Source organism: Stegostoma tigrinum, unplaced genomic scaffold (assembly GCF_030684315.1).
Source record: "Stegostoma tigrinum isolate sSteTig4 unplaced genomic scaffold, sSteTig4.hap1 scaffold_54, whole genome shotgun sequence".
NCBI classification, from domain to species: Eukaryota; Metazoa; Chordata; class Chondrichthyes; order Orectolobiformes; family Stegostomatidae; genus Stegostoma; species Stegostoma tigrinum.
The window spans coordinates 1410146-1424503 of NW_026728472.1; the positions used below are offsets into that span (position 1 = coordinate 1410146).

The 14358-nt window shown below is 45.7% G+C and overlaps 1 protein-coding gene across 1 annotated transcript; it reads right to left on the minus strand.

The window, feature by feature from the left end:
* Positions 1-2175: 2175 nt before the first annotated feature.
* LOC132208829 (probable G-protein coupled receptor 139) lies at positions 2176-13665 on the minus strand. The gene is made up of 2 exons (XM_059644149.1): positions 13435-13665; positions 2176-3205 (listed from the first exon to the last, which is right to left on the minus strand). The coding sequence occupies exons 1-2, from the start codon at positions 13571-13573 to the stop codon at positions 2298-2300; spliced, it is 1047 nt and encodes a 348-aa protein (XP_059500132.1). The 5' UTR covers positions 13574-13665; the 3' UTR covers positions 2176-2297.
* Between the last annotated feature and the right edge of the window lie 693 nt (positions 13666-14358).

Consider the following 14358-nt stretch of genomic DNA (forward strand, 5'->3'; position numbering starts at 1 on the left):
ATGGAGTGAGGGGCTGAGGGATGGGGAGGGATTGAGCCAGGGACAGATGGGGAGGGAGGGGGAGGGTTAGAGGGTCAGGGAGGGAGGGACAAGTAGCGATGAAGCAAGGGACGGGGAGCAAAGGATGGAGGGTTAGCAAGTGAGGAACAGGAGAGGACGGACAGGGAGTATGGCAGGAGGTTGGGAGAGAGCAAGGGATGGGGAGAGAGGGACAGAATCGAGGGATGGGGAAGGAGCGAGTGAGGGAGAAACGGGAAGTAGGGCGGACGGGAGGGAATGAGTGAGGGCACAGCGAGTGAACGAGGGCCGGGGAGGGCACAAGGGAACAAGGGATGGGGAAGGAATGAGGTACGGAGACAGAGACAGGTAGGGAGTGAGGGGTGGGGATTGTGACAGGGAGGAGTGCATGAGGCACATGGACTGGGAAGGACAGGGAGTGAGGGACGTAATGGGAACGAGGGTCAGGGAGTGGGCAAGGGATGGTGTGGGAGTGAGGGACCAGGGGGGAGCGAGGGAAAGAGAGGGACAGGGAGGGGGTGAGGCAGCGAGAGATGGGGAGGGAACAAGGGAGAGAGCGAGGGAGCGAGGCACAGGGATGGAGCGAGTGAGGGACATGGACGGAGCGAGGAACAGGAAGGGAGTGACGGACTGGGAGGGAGCAACTGGGAGGGAGTGAGGGATGGGGAGAGATTGAGAGAGAGGCGGACGGGTGGGAGAGGAGAGGGAATGAGAGACGGGGAGGGAGGGACAGGTAGCGATGGAGCAAGGGACATGGAAGGAGGGACAGAGAGTGAGGGAGCAAGGGACTGGGAATGACGGAGTGAGGGAGGGACGGGGAGTAGGGTGGGAGGGAGCGAGGTGGGATGGGGAGTGAGCGAGGGGCAGGGATGGTGACAGGGAGGAGGAAGTGAGGAAAATTGACTAGGAGGGACAGGGAGCGAGGGACGTTGTTGGAGCGAGGGACAGGGACGGGGCTCAGGCACACCGACAAAGCAGGAGGGAGCAACTGGGATGGAGTGAGGGAACGAGAGATGGGGAGAGATTGAGAGAGGGACAGATGGGGAGTGAGGTGGGAGGGTGCGGGTTTCGGGGTGGGAGGGACAGGTAGCGATGGAGCAATGGACAGGAACGAGGGATGGAGAGGGAGGGAGCAAGGGACTGAGAAGGACAGAGGAGGGAGGGACTGGGAGTAGGGCGGGAGGATGTCAGCGAGCTTTGAACGGTGAGGGAGCGAGAGGAAAAGAGGCTGGGGCAAAGCGGGATGGGGCCAGGGAGCCTGACACGTGGCTGGGGGCCAGGGGGATGGGGTCAGAGACCCAGCGGGTTACAGAGCTAATTAAGGGACTTGGAGTGAGAGCAGAGGACGAGAGAGAGAGAGAGAGAGAGAGAGAGAGCAAGAGAAAGAGCACGAGAGAGCACGACACAGAGAGAGCGAGCGCGAGAGACCGAGAGAGAGAGAGGGCGAGAGAGAGGGAAAGACAGAGACAGAGAGAAAGTGGGTCAGAGATAGAGCGGTAGAGACAAGGGAACAAAAACCACAGTGAGAAGTGAGAGCGACGGGGGGAGACAAAGATAGACAAAGGTAGAGGGGGGATGGGGAGAGAGATGGAATGGAGGAGGGGGACGAGAGAAGGAAAGAGTGTGATAGGGGATGAGGGAGAGGTGGGGTCAGAGGGAAAAATATAGAGTGGGAGAGGGGGTTCACACAGACAGTGGGTGAGAGAAGCGGGTGCTGCCATTCGAGGAGGAGGGAGAGAGAGAGAGAGACAGGACTCAGGGAGAGAGGAAGGGAGTGGTTTGGAGAGAGTGGGTGGAAAGAGAGAATGAAGGGAATGGAGACAGGGCTGGTGAGAGGGTTGGGGGTCAGAGAGGGAGAGAGTGAGCAAGGAGGGACAGGAGAGAAACAGACAGAGATATGCCCGAGGTGAACAAAAGGACAGAGTGACTTGAACCCAACTCCTGAGCTCAGTCCCGAAATCCTCCCATTCCCTTGGGGCCGAGTCTGTCTCTCTCCAGGTGAGCTTCTTCAACACAGAGACAAACAACAATATAGTTTGCTGAGCTGCTTGGCACTTTTTAATGAACGTTAATTACATATTGAAGTCATGGATGCAGTCAGTGGAATGGTGCCTTTTCTCTTTGGACTGTGAGTTGAGAGAAACATTGACATGTTTCCCTGTAACCCCCTGTGGGATAAGGTTGGATAAACCAGCACTACCCTCAGTCTGTTACCATAGCGACAGGCTGCTTCATTGCTGAAACATTGAACTGACATGAGAAAATCCTGGATGGATTGATTAATGAGTGAATTTGATTGATTGATGAATTTGGGTAAAGGGATATTTCAGCACATTCTTCAGCTGCTGCCTGAACTTAGTCTGTGTCACGGCATAAATCGCGGTGTTTGTGCAGCAACTGAGGAGCTGCAGCATGAAGCCCAATTCCCGCACAAATGTATGTAAATGCACAGACTCATACCCTAAATTATACATCCGGTTCCATATAGAAAACACCATTAATGTTGACCATAACAGGATGAAATTGGCCGAGATCACAAACAGTAAAATGATGGATTTTCTTCGATTTCTCATTTCTGTGTCACACTGACCGTCCCCATTGGTGTGAGCCCGGAGTCTCCTGCGGGCTCTGCTGGTCACTAAAATGTATCTGACGGTGAAAAGATTGAGCAGCAGAATCAGGAGAAATGGGAGAGCCGGGGTTAAAATGTAGTGGAGAAACTCGACTGTGCCCCAGACACGAGAGAATTCAACACCAACAGTTGCATAACAAAACCAGGGGCTGTTCCCCATCCAATAGCGAACTCCGAGCATAAAATACCAGAAAATGTTCTTTATACAGCTCAGCACAGTCACTGTTCCCAGAACCACAGCCGCCGTTTTCTCACTGCAATATTTACTTTTCAGCTTCTGGCAACAAATGGCCACAAATCGATCAAAGGTGAAAGAGACAGTGAACCAGACAGAACAGTCAGTGGCTGCATAAAGCAGGACGGCGTGGATATTACACACGGGGATGTACCGCAGGAAATCAAACTCTTCCCGATAAACAATGGGAATGTGTCTCAATATCAGGTCGAGGATAATGACCAGTAGATCCGCCACTGCCATGGCCCCCAGGTAACGTCTGACACATGGAGACAATCCACAATCTTTATTTAGCAGGACATAGACCGTCACTACGTTAACTGTGAGGAAGAAAAACAAATAAATTATAGATCAACCTGGAGGCAAAGTTACCAGTTTGATTGAGAACCCAGTAATATTTTCAAATGTATCATTGATTTATTGGAAAAAATGGAGAACAAGTAACAAATATCAATTTCTCTTTTTTTAAAATGAAAATGTAATTTAGCACACAAGAAACCCTCCCTCCATACCCGTTGTGGCTACCTCTACATTGGGGAAACCAAGTGGATGCTTGGGGACCGCTTTGCAGAACACCTCCGCTCAGTTCGCAACAAACAACTGCACCTCCCAGTCGCAAACCATTTCCACTCCCCCTCCCATTCTTTAGATGGCATGTCCATCATGGGCCTCCTGCAGTGCCACAATGATGCCACCCGAAGGTTGCAGGAACAGCAACTCATATTCCGCTTGGGAGCCCTGAAGCCCAATGGTATCAATGTGGATTTCACAAGCTTCAAAATATCCCCTCCCCCACTCTATCCCAAAACCAGCCCTGCTCGTTCCCGCCTCCCTAACCTGTTTTTCCTCCCACCTATCCCCTCCTCCCACCTGAAGCTGCACCTCCATTTCCTCCCTACTAACCTCACCCCACCCCCTTGACCTGTCCGTCCTTCCTGGACTGACCTATCCCCTCCCTAAATCCCCACCTATACCTCCTCTCTACCTGTCTTCTCCCCTGATCCATCTTCGGTCCGCCTCCCCCTCTCTCCCTATTTATTTCAGAACCCCGTTCCCCTCCCCCATTTCTGATGAAGGGTCTAGGCTCGAAACGTCAGCTTTTGAGCTCCTAAGATGCTGCTTGGCCTGCTGTGCTCATCCAGCTCCACACTTTGTTATCTCCATAAGAACAGATAGTTTCTGGAACATTCCAACAAATCAATCACTTGATAGCAGACACAGTTATAGTTCCTAATATGGAGAGTCGGGATGTTGCCGTCCTGAAAATATTCTCTCCCAGTTCCTTGAAGACAAACGGAGGTTGGAAATTGCTGTCTTTTTGTCTAAACTGTCGGTGACAGAATGTGATGGAGTCATAAAGATCCACATCACAAAGGCCCTTCTGTCCATCAGTTTTGGTGAGACCCACTCAGCCTCACAGTGGAAATCTCTCCCCAAAACTCAACTCAACTGGCACTTTACATACGAAAATAATAAGATTAAGGCAATGCCTTTATAATTTGATGTACAATCCTCTTTTATGATCATACAAATATCATTTCTTATTCATAGATTTCTGCTACTTTCTTTTCATTTTTCATCAACACTCCCAAATGTAATTGTTCTGGATATTCAGTTTGCAACGTCGGGCACCCTGCAGCCATGTCTCTCCCATGTCATTAAAACATATCCAATTACCTCAATGTATGCAGTGAATTCCTCAATCTTTCGTGAAAGTACAGACACATTCAGATACAATGCTTTTCATTCAGCTTTTTAAGCCATTAATTTCTTTTCCATTATATCCTTTCATCCTCATTTTGACCGATCAGGAAACAGACTGACATTGTCATACCCACAGAATCAGACCAGGTAAGTAATGTTTCATGAAGCACCATGTCCATCCCTGGATATACCCTGTCCGCACTGGGAGGATAGACTCACCAATGGTGTTGGCATTGTGGTGCACAGTCAGGAAAGGAGCTTCCCTGGACTTCCACAACATTAACTCCAGAACCCGAGAAATCTCATGATAACAGGTCAAAGATGGTCGAGAAAATCGCCTGATGAGGGTCATCAACTGCCGTTCACACCATCCCTCAGTGATAAATCAGTTCCCCACAACATTGGAAACAAATCGGATAAAGCACTGAGTGTGACAAGGACACAGAATGTACCTTGGGTACGATACTTCAATGTCCATCACCAAAAGTGTCTCTGCAGGCCCACCACTGACTGAGCAGGGCAGGGGTAAATACACAGCAGCCAGACAGTGACAAGTGATGGCTGAACAAACAAGGTGAAACAAACGACTTGTTACCGATGTACTTGTCATTAATAGTACCTGTCGGACCACCAGCACACAATCCTGTAGAAGGTAAAATCTCAGCGTCATACTGAAGGTACCGCCCACTGTGCTATGCAGCAGTACCTCCTGCGAAGTACAGCACACTTCTAAAGGACCAGGCAAATTGAACCTGGGCATCCATTTGGCACTGTGTGCTGTCGGCAGCTGCAGCATCAATGGCCTTCCCTCCATCATCAAGTAAAAGGTTGGCCGGTCACTGATGATTCCAAACTGTTCAGTAACTTCCACAACTACACCGATACTGAAGCAGTCTGTTCAGTACGTGGAGAATGTTAAAACAGGAACGTAAGGAGGCCACTCACCCACTCGAACCTGTTCCTCAGCAGTTGGAGCAGATTTTTTAATCTCTCATGCTTTACAAAGCTGCTACATATGAATAGGGGAAAGACCAAGTAATGAGCCAGAATCAGGGATAAATTTGTGATAAAATAGTTTTTATCAGTTTAAAAGAATAAACAACTGCAATGACACAGTAACCAGTGCTGGGTCCACACTATTAACCACCTATATCAACGATGTGGACAAATGGAATAAGTGTATTATAACTGAATTTGCCATTGATTCCAAGACAGGCAGGAAATGAAGTTATGAAGAGGGGGTAGAAAATGGATAAGCAATGGATAACAATTTGGCAAACGTAATCTAATGTGGATAACTGTGAACCTGTGAATCTTTCAGGAACATTAAAGGCTGTATATTACTGAAATGGAGAGAGATTACAGGACATTGTGATACAGTGTGTACTGGAGGGTTCGCTCTGACCCATTCAGACATCAGAAGCATTACCCCATCTCCCGACGGTCTGTTCCCTGATGTTCCCAGTGGCTCCATTTGTCTCAGTACACACAGGATAATTGGAAGTGGTTGGTTGGCGGTGGGGAGTGGTGACAGGCGGGATATTTTGAACTGTGTATCAAGGGAACAGCCTTTATCCGAGACGCCACCCTTTCTTTCTACATGGAGAACTGAAGATGATGAGAATAGCTGACTGCTTCTGAATGACAGGGCAGTGGGTATTCATAAGCATGACGTACTGTACATGGTTACACTGCAACATTAATGGCGTAAGTGTACCCTCAGTTCCTCTATCTCTGTGCATTGACACCACAGAACCAGGTACGCCATTGGGAATCCCATTCTGCTGGGAAAGCAAGGATACAGCCGTCAGCTCTCCTCTGAGGGAGAAAACATTTTAATCACATTGTCCATTGCAAAGGGTGACATACTGGGAGATGGTCGATACGTGACAAACTCCTCCCTAGAAAGTTCCACTTTGTAGAAGATGAACAGAACTGTGTTCCTAACAGCCACTGACAGCGCCGTCCTCCCCTGGGGTGAACTTGCAGGACCTGTTAAAGGAGGAGGCAGCTCTGTGATCAGCTCCTTGTTCAGTCAGGGTCCTCTCATTCTCTGCTCCTGAGTTGAGTGTAGCTTTGGAAGCTGCTCTTGGAAAACCCGGGTTAGATACAGCAGATCGATTTCTCTACACACTCGCTTTGTGGTTTCAGAGCTTCCCCTCTCTGCAGCACTTGCTCCATTTGTTGTTAATGTTGCAAACCTAGGTTCTGTAACTACAGTCCCATGTTCCGCCCAGTGTTGGGTCACCACATCCTCACGTCTCCCTGATTGTTTGAAGCAGCACAAGCACAACTTCCAGCCAAGCATCCACACCATCTCCACTAACGCTTCAATTACAGAATCACCCAGAGTCCTCTCAGCTACAAGTTGGATGCCTGGTAATTAACAATATTACTCAAAATCTTACTGACTACATGATAAGCTGAGGGGGACAAACAGAGCCTTTCAGTCGACAGGAACAGACCAAGTTTCAAAGACACTGAAGCAGTCTCAAAGTGGCTGAAATCCCTGTCCAATATGGCAAACCTCATGGGACACATCAGGAAGTGAACCACAGCCTGACTCTCACCATTTTATTATTTCTCAGCTTCACAATGTCAACATTCGATACACTTAGGAGCTAAAAGCCAAGGCCAGGGAAAGTTACAGACAGACAGAAAAAAATCACATTAAAGATGGAAACAGACAGTTATTTCAGAAATTATTGTGGAAATATGAGGGAGAAAACAGCTGAGTTGGAGTAACTGGACCAGTGAGACCTTGGAGAGTCCAAATCACAAGAATGAGAACATTGAATAAAGACACTGCCAGATCAGTTGAAATGGTTTGTTACATCAAATTTTGAATCCATCCGCAGAACCACCCTGGACACTGTGAGTTGGTCCAAGACAACAGTCCAGCATGCACAGCAGGCCAGACTACTGTATTGACACCAAGAAAGGCATTCATCACGTTGTCAAGTAGTAGCAGAGAATCTGCAATGGGGAGGTTAGTGTTCACCCAAAATTGTATAATATGAGTTGTAGGAAGTTTGTACTTTGATGGAATAACAAAATAACTGCAAACAATAGGAGAGATTGCAGAATTTGAAAGTACCCAGGAATTTGAGTGTCCTGGCACATGACAAAAATAAACGTAGACTGCAGTTGCAGTCGGTCATGTGGATGATATATGGAATTTATTTACAGTGGTTATCAGTTATGTCAATAAAAAAACATTTTAATGCATCTATACAGGGTATTACTGAGACCTCACCTAATGAACTGTGTTCAGTTTTGGCTCCTAAATTGATCAATGAAAAATACAATTTTTTTGAAGCTTTTCAAAGTTGTTTCACTTTACTTGATCCAAACATAAAGGCCATAAATTATGAAGGATTAATAGTTTTGACCTGAAAGTTAAAGATGCTCCTATTGATCCACATAAGATCTTGAGGAGAGCGTTTCAGGAGCTTATCTGTTAATGTGAAAGTAAAGGCTGGCATGAGGAAGGAACACTGGATGATGGAAGATAAAGGAGCTCTTCACACGTAGAAAAGAAAAAAAAAATGAGGCACGTATCACATATCGGCAGTAGTATCAGTGAATAATTTGAGGAGTACAGGGGATGTGGCAATACACTTAAGAGGGAAACCAGGAGGGAAAAAAAGGGACATGAAATAGCTTTCACAGATAAATGAGAATCTAAAGAGATTCTACTCACATATTAAAGGCAAAAGAATAACTCGGGAGAGAATGGGGCTTCTATTTCATCTATGTGTGAGGTGATGATGAGGTAATCAACAAATATTTTGAGCCAGTATTTACTGTGGAGAAAGAAACAGAGTCTCAGGAACTTTGTGAAATAAGCAGCGTTGTCTTGAAAAGAGTCCTTACCAGAGAAATTTGCATCATTGATGGTCGCAGGTGAGGTGCTAGAAGACTGGCAGAGAGGGAGGTTTGTGCTGGTTAATGTTGTGCCTTTATTTAAGAAAGGCTGCAAGGGAGGGCGATAAAACTACAGAACGACGAGTCTGACATCTGTGGTGGGTAAGTTGTTGGAGGAAATTCTAAGAGATAGGATTTAGATGAATATCAAAAGGCAAGGACTGATTTTGGACAGCCAGTATGACTTTGTGTGTGGGAAATCATTTCTCACAAACCTGATTCAGTCTTTGAGTTGACCAAGAGACAAATGAAAGCAATGTGGGAGACATTGTCTACTTGAACTTTAACAAGGCCTTCGACCAAGTCCCGCATCATTGACTGGTTAGTAAGGGTAGATCATATGGGATCAGGAAGAACTAATCAACTGAATGCAGAATTTTCTTGATGGGAGGAGAAAGAGCGCGGTGGCAGAGAGTTGTTGATCCAGCTGGAAATCTACGACCAGCGGTGTGCCACATAGATCTGTGCTGGGTCCACTGTTGTTATTTATAAAAATGACTTGGATGAATTTACAGGAAGTGTGGATAGTCAGGTAACACCAGAAATGATCGAACTGCTGACAGCGAAAAATGTGATTTAAGAGTTCAACGAGGTCTTGGCCTACTGGGCAAATGGGCCTGGATTGGTATAGCTTGAGAAGCTGTTCTTTGAAAACTCGGGGTGGATACAGCCGATCCCTTTTCCCACATGCACTCGCTTTGTGGTTTCAGGGCTTCGCCTCCCTTCAGCCCTTTGCTCCATTTATTGTTCATGTTGCAGACCCAGATGTTGTAACTACATCCCCGCCCACCCAGTGTGGGATCACTAAATCCCCACATCTCCCTAAATATCAGGAGCAGCTCAAAGCACATCGTCCAGCAAACCACCCACCGACTTGCAATAACAGGAGTCAGTCAGAAGCCCCTCAGCTACAAGTTAGATACTTGGCCATTTGCAATCATACTCAAAGAGCTTCCCCATGTTACTGACTGCACTGACAAGCACAGGTGTTTTGTGAAAAGACACAGACCAAGTTTCAAAGACATGTCTCAAAGCTGGTGAAAGCCCCTGTCCAACAATAACCTGACACACACCTTTTCATTGTTTCTGTGTTTCACAACGCCAGCACTCGATACATGAAGGAGGCAAAGGGAAAGGCCAGGGAAAATGTACAGTTGGACAGAAATATTCACACTAAAGATACAAATGGACAAATAATTAAGTGAGAACACGTTGTGGAAATATGGGGTAAGAGACAGGGGAGTCGGACCTTGGAAGTTTCAATCATCAGAATGTGATACTAGAATTGAGCATTATAGGATTAGTTGAAATCATAGAAACCCTCAGTCTGGAAGCAGGGCATTTGGCCCATCAGCTCCAAATGGACCCTCTGAAGTGCATGCCACACAGACGCAAACTACAACTATATCCCTGTGACCCTGCATTTCCCATCGCTAATCCACCTAGCCTGCACATTCCTCACGCGATGAGCAATTTAGCTTGTCCAATCGACTTACCTTTTACATCTTTTGATTATGGGAGGAACCCCACGCAGACACAGGAAGAATGTGCAAACTCCACACAGACAGTCGACCGAGCTGGAATTGATGCTGGAACCCTAGCTCTATGCATTTCACCAAATTTTGAATCTGCCTCACAGAATCTGAGTGGAAACAGTAAATTGGGACAGATGATGGCTCAGCATGGAGAGGCATGCAGACGGCATGAGCGAACTGCTCTGTTTACTGGACTTTCTGCTCAGCATGGGGAACATTGCAAACATTTGCCAGTTTATTGTGAAGTGCTTGCCCTACTTGCCGCATGAATTTATATCCACCATCCTGACTGCAGTTTCCATACTGCTCCATGTGGAAGTGAAGGGTCCTCTTCATTAAGTATATACCAGTACAAATGGACTTGAGACAGAATATTGCGAGGCCTTATGCTTTGTAGCCGGTACTGCTCCCTACTCTGTCTGCTATATGGAAAATCAGATCACAGAACTATGTTCCACCCCCCAGCTTAAAGCAAAAATTAAAACTTGAGGACACAGCATAGACAATAGTACAGTGCTGGTTTGAGGTAGCGGACAGCTTCTATGGCACTGCTTGGAATGAGTAATAGTCACAGTAATGGTCTGTGTTCTAGTACTCAGCGGCCATCCTAGCTGAGTATGCCACCACCATCATGGGCTTCATTAGCAAGTGTGCAGAGGACTGCATTCCAAAGAAGTCAATCCGTATGTTTCCCAACTAGAAACCATGGAAGAACTGGGAAATCCATTGCCAACTGAAGACCAAGTGTTGTGTTGTTGAAGTAAGATGACACTGAACTTTCCAGGAAATCCAGATACGAACTCTGTGTCATCTGCCGCAATAGCCTCAGATCCACCTGACCCCGCACTGACTTTGCAGACATCACAGTGGCCTTTTTCAAAGTGAACCCAAGGAAACGAATTGGCCCAGATGGAGTCCCCGACTGTGCAATGAGATCCTATGCAGACCAGCTGGTGGGAGTAGTCACTGACACCTTTAACTTATCCTTACTACAATCTGAAGTCCCCACCTGCTTCAAGAAGATCACCATCATCCTGGAACCAAAGAAAACTCATGCAACATGCCTCAATGACTACTGCCCAGTGTTTTCTGATCTTCATTATTATGCAGCACTTCGAGAAGTTAATTATGGCTTCTATCAACTCTACCCTCCCAGCCTCCCTTGATTCCTTGCAATTCGCCTACCATCGCAATAGGTCTACAGCACACATCACCATCCTTGCTCTACACTCATCCCCGGAACATTTGGATAAAAAGAAAACCTCCGTCTGACTTCTACATATTGACTACAGCTCTGCATCCAACACTATAACCCCCATTATATTAAGCTCCAAATTCCAAGATGTAGGTCCTTGTTCCATTCTCTGCAACTAGCTCCTCAATTTTCTGACACACAGACTGCAATAAGTGAGGATAGGCAACAGCACCTCACCACAACAATGTTTACTCCAGCACCCCACAGCACAATGTACCAAGCCCTTTACTGTACTCCCTGTAAGTTCATGATTGTGTGGTCAAATTTCGTCCTGACTCCATCTACAAGTTCTGTGACAACACCACCGCTGTTGGCCAGATATCAAACAATGACAAGGTAGAATACAGGAAAGAGATTGAGTGTGTGGTGGTGTGGTGTAAAATAAACTACCACTCCTTCAACGAGAGCAAAGTGAAAGATCTGATCATTGACGTCAGGAAGTAATGTGGAGGACACACTCCTGTAGACATCGAAGGAGCTGAGATGGAGATGGTCGAGAGTCTCAATTTCTTAGGAGTGGCGATCAGCAAAATTCTGTCATTGGCAACCCACGTTGATGCAATGGTGAAGAAAGCATAAAACAATTCTCAGAAGGCTAAGGAAATTCAGCATGTTCTTAATGACTCTAACCAACTTTGAGAAGCACCACGAAAGTATTCTATTTGGATGCATTATGGCTTGGTAGGTAAACGAATCTCCCAGGCCTGAAAGAAACTGCAGAATGTTGTAAACACAGCCCAGTCCATCCCACAAGCCAACCTTCTATCCATTGGCTCCATCAACACTTTCCACTGCCTCAGAAAGGCATCCAATATCACCAAAGGCCCATCCTACCCCTTTTGCAATCTCTTTCAACTTCTTCCATCAGACAGAAGACAAAAGCTTAAACTCAAGTGCCAACAGTTTCAAGAACAGCTTTATCCTCACTGTTATTAGACTTCTGAATGGACATCTCAAATTTTGAATCTAATGCTGATTTTGTTTTTTGTACACCTTCTCTGCAGCTGGTACAATTAATTCCTTGCCCTGGTTTATCACTTTATAAACTTTGTATGGTCTATGCTGCCTTTATGGCACACAAAACAAAATAAAATTTTCACTATACCTAGGTAAATGGAATAATAGTAAATCAAATCAAATATTCATAAAATATTTGCACTAGCTAACTGCCTAGTGAGGGAATTTGCAGCCCCTACTGTGAGTGAGAGTAAACGGAGATCCCACAAATATAAGTCTCTAAATCTCCATTGCACTAATACATGGTGAGGACTTTTGTTGAGGGTGGTGGGGGTGCGGCAGTGGTGCATGTGAAAACCATTATTGAGAGAGAACACACATGGAGGAAATTTGTTTAAATGTGAACAACTAGCCGGAGTCTGGGTAATCAACAGAGAGAGAGACTGAGGGACGTTTCTTGGACAGATGTGATGATGCGCTTGAGAATATTAGAATAAAGGCATTGCCAGACCCGATAACAGTATAGATCAGTGAGTGAAGGAATAATGGGTGGATGAGGTTTTTGTGTGAGTTTGGATACAAGCCGTGGAGCATCGAATCAGATTTGCTTCTGCAGGTTTGAAGCTGGGAGTGTTAGCAGCAGACTATTGGCATCATTAAGCCTGTATTTTCATAGCTGAAGCTTCAAACAGCAGATGGCATGAGTCAATGAAGAACATTCTGGAGGTATCGGTAGTTAAAATTAGGAATTGGCATGGCATGGTGTCAGGAATCAGCTCATAGCCAAAGGGATCACTGCAGTTGTGAAATGTCCGGTTCAACCCCAGATATTGGCTAGAGATGGGATGAAGTCAGAGGAATGAAATGGAGTTAGCAACTGGAGGAGAAGACCGTGATCTTCATGTTTCCAATATTTAAGTATTAGGGACAGGTCTACAACGAATCTGGTTCACAACTGGAACTGAGTAGGTCAACAAAGAGACTTTGGGACACTGTCAGAGGCAAAGATGGAGAGACTGAATGAACAAATTCACTGATGCTGTCCTTAATACTTGGTAGAGTGAATACCTTGATTCAGAGTCTCAGTAGCAAGGATTGTAGAATAAATGGAAAGAACAACAATACCGTTAAACATGCCTTACAGTAATAATAACTGGTCTGTAAGACTTACCAGGGACACCAACAATAGCCAGGATAGGATAATAAAAATACTGGATAATAAAAAGTACATAAAAGATCTTCCGTGATAGTGACCATCGATTGTAATACACAGAAATATACCAAACATAATTGGATAAACTCTTGTCCATTGTTGTCACAATCCAGTGTAATGTTTTCAGATTCTGATCTCTCTTCCTCCTCTTTCTGGAGCTGCTGATCCCTGTTCGTGATGTCGGTAATGCTCCTACTCATACTGTGGGATAATCCATTGAAAGCAGCCCATTTATCATCAAAAAAATCGAAACCTTCCATAGGGATTTTAGAATCCGTGGAGATTGACATTAATTACAGTCACTGAACAAACAGGTTCCGTTAGCGCCTTCCTTACGTCATTCATTCATATCACAATAAAAGGGAACATTTTCTAGGTCTGGATGGAATGTATGAGGGTTGCTGAGTTGGTCCATAAAATTTTCAATCTTTTTAATCTTCCTTCATTGCATATGGGAGTAATGCTGGAACACTGCAGGAGTGTATATGTCCCACCCCGTTTATAAAAGGATACAGGGATAAAATAACAGACCAGCTGCATAAAACGACTGGCAGGAAAATTTTTATAGACCATAGCCCAGGGTGACAATAACTATTACCCATTGATTTTGTGTAATTTTGCCTCGTTTTAAGTGCCTTCTTATCAAATACTTTCATTAACTTGAGATGTCAATCAGAGCATTGACACTGCTTCTCAGGAACAGGGAAATCAATTCTGTCCCCATGTGCCTGTGACAGAGCGTTGGGAGGAGGCCATTCAGCCCACCCTGACCTATTACCACTTGAAAATGTGCAATGTGGGAACGTTTGCACATTTTGCAAAAACACTCATTCAAAACAGAGCGAAGTGTTTCTGCTGCAGTATAAAGCTTTCCTGAGAGGA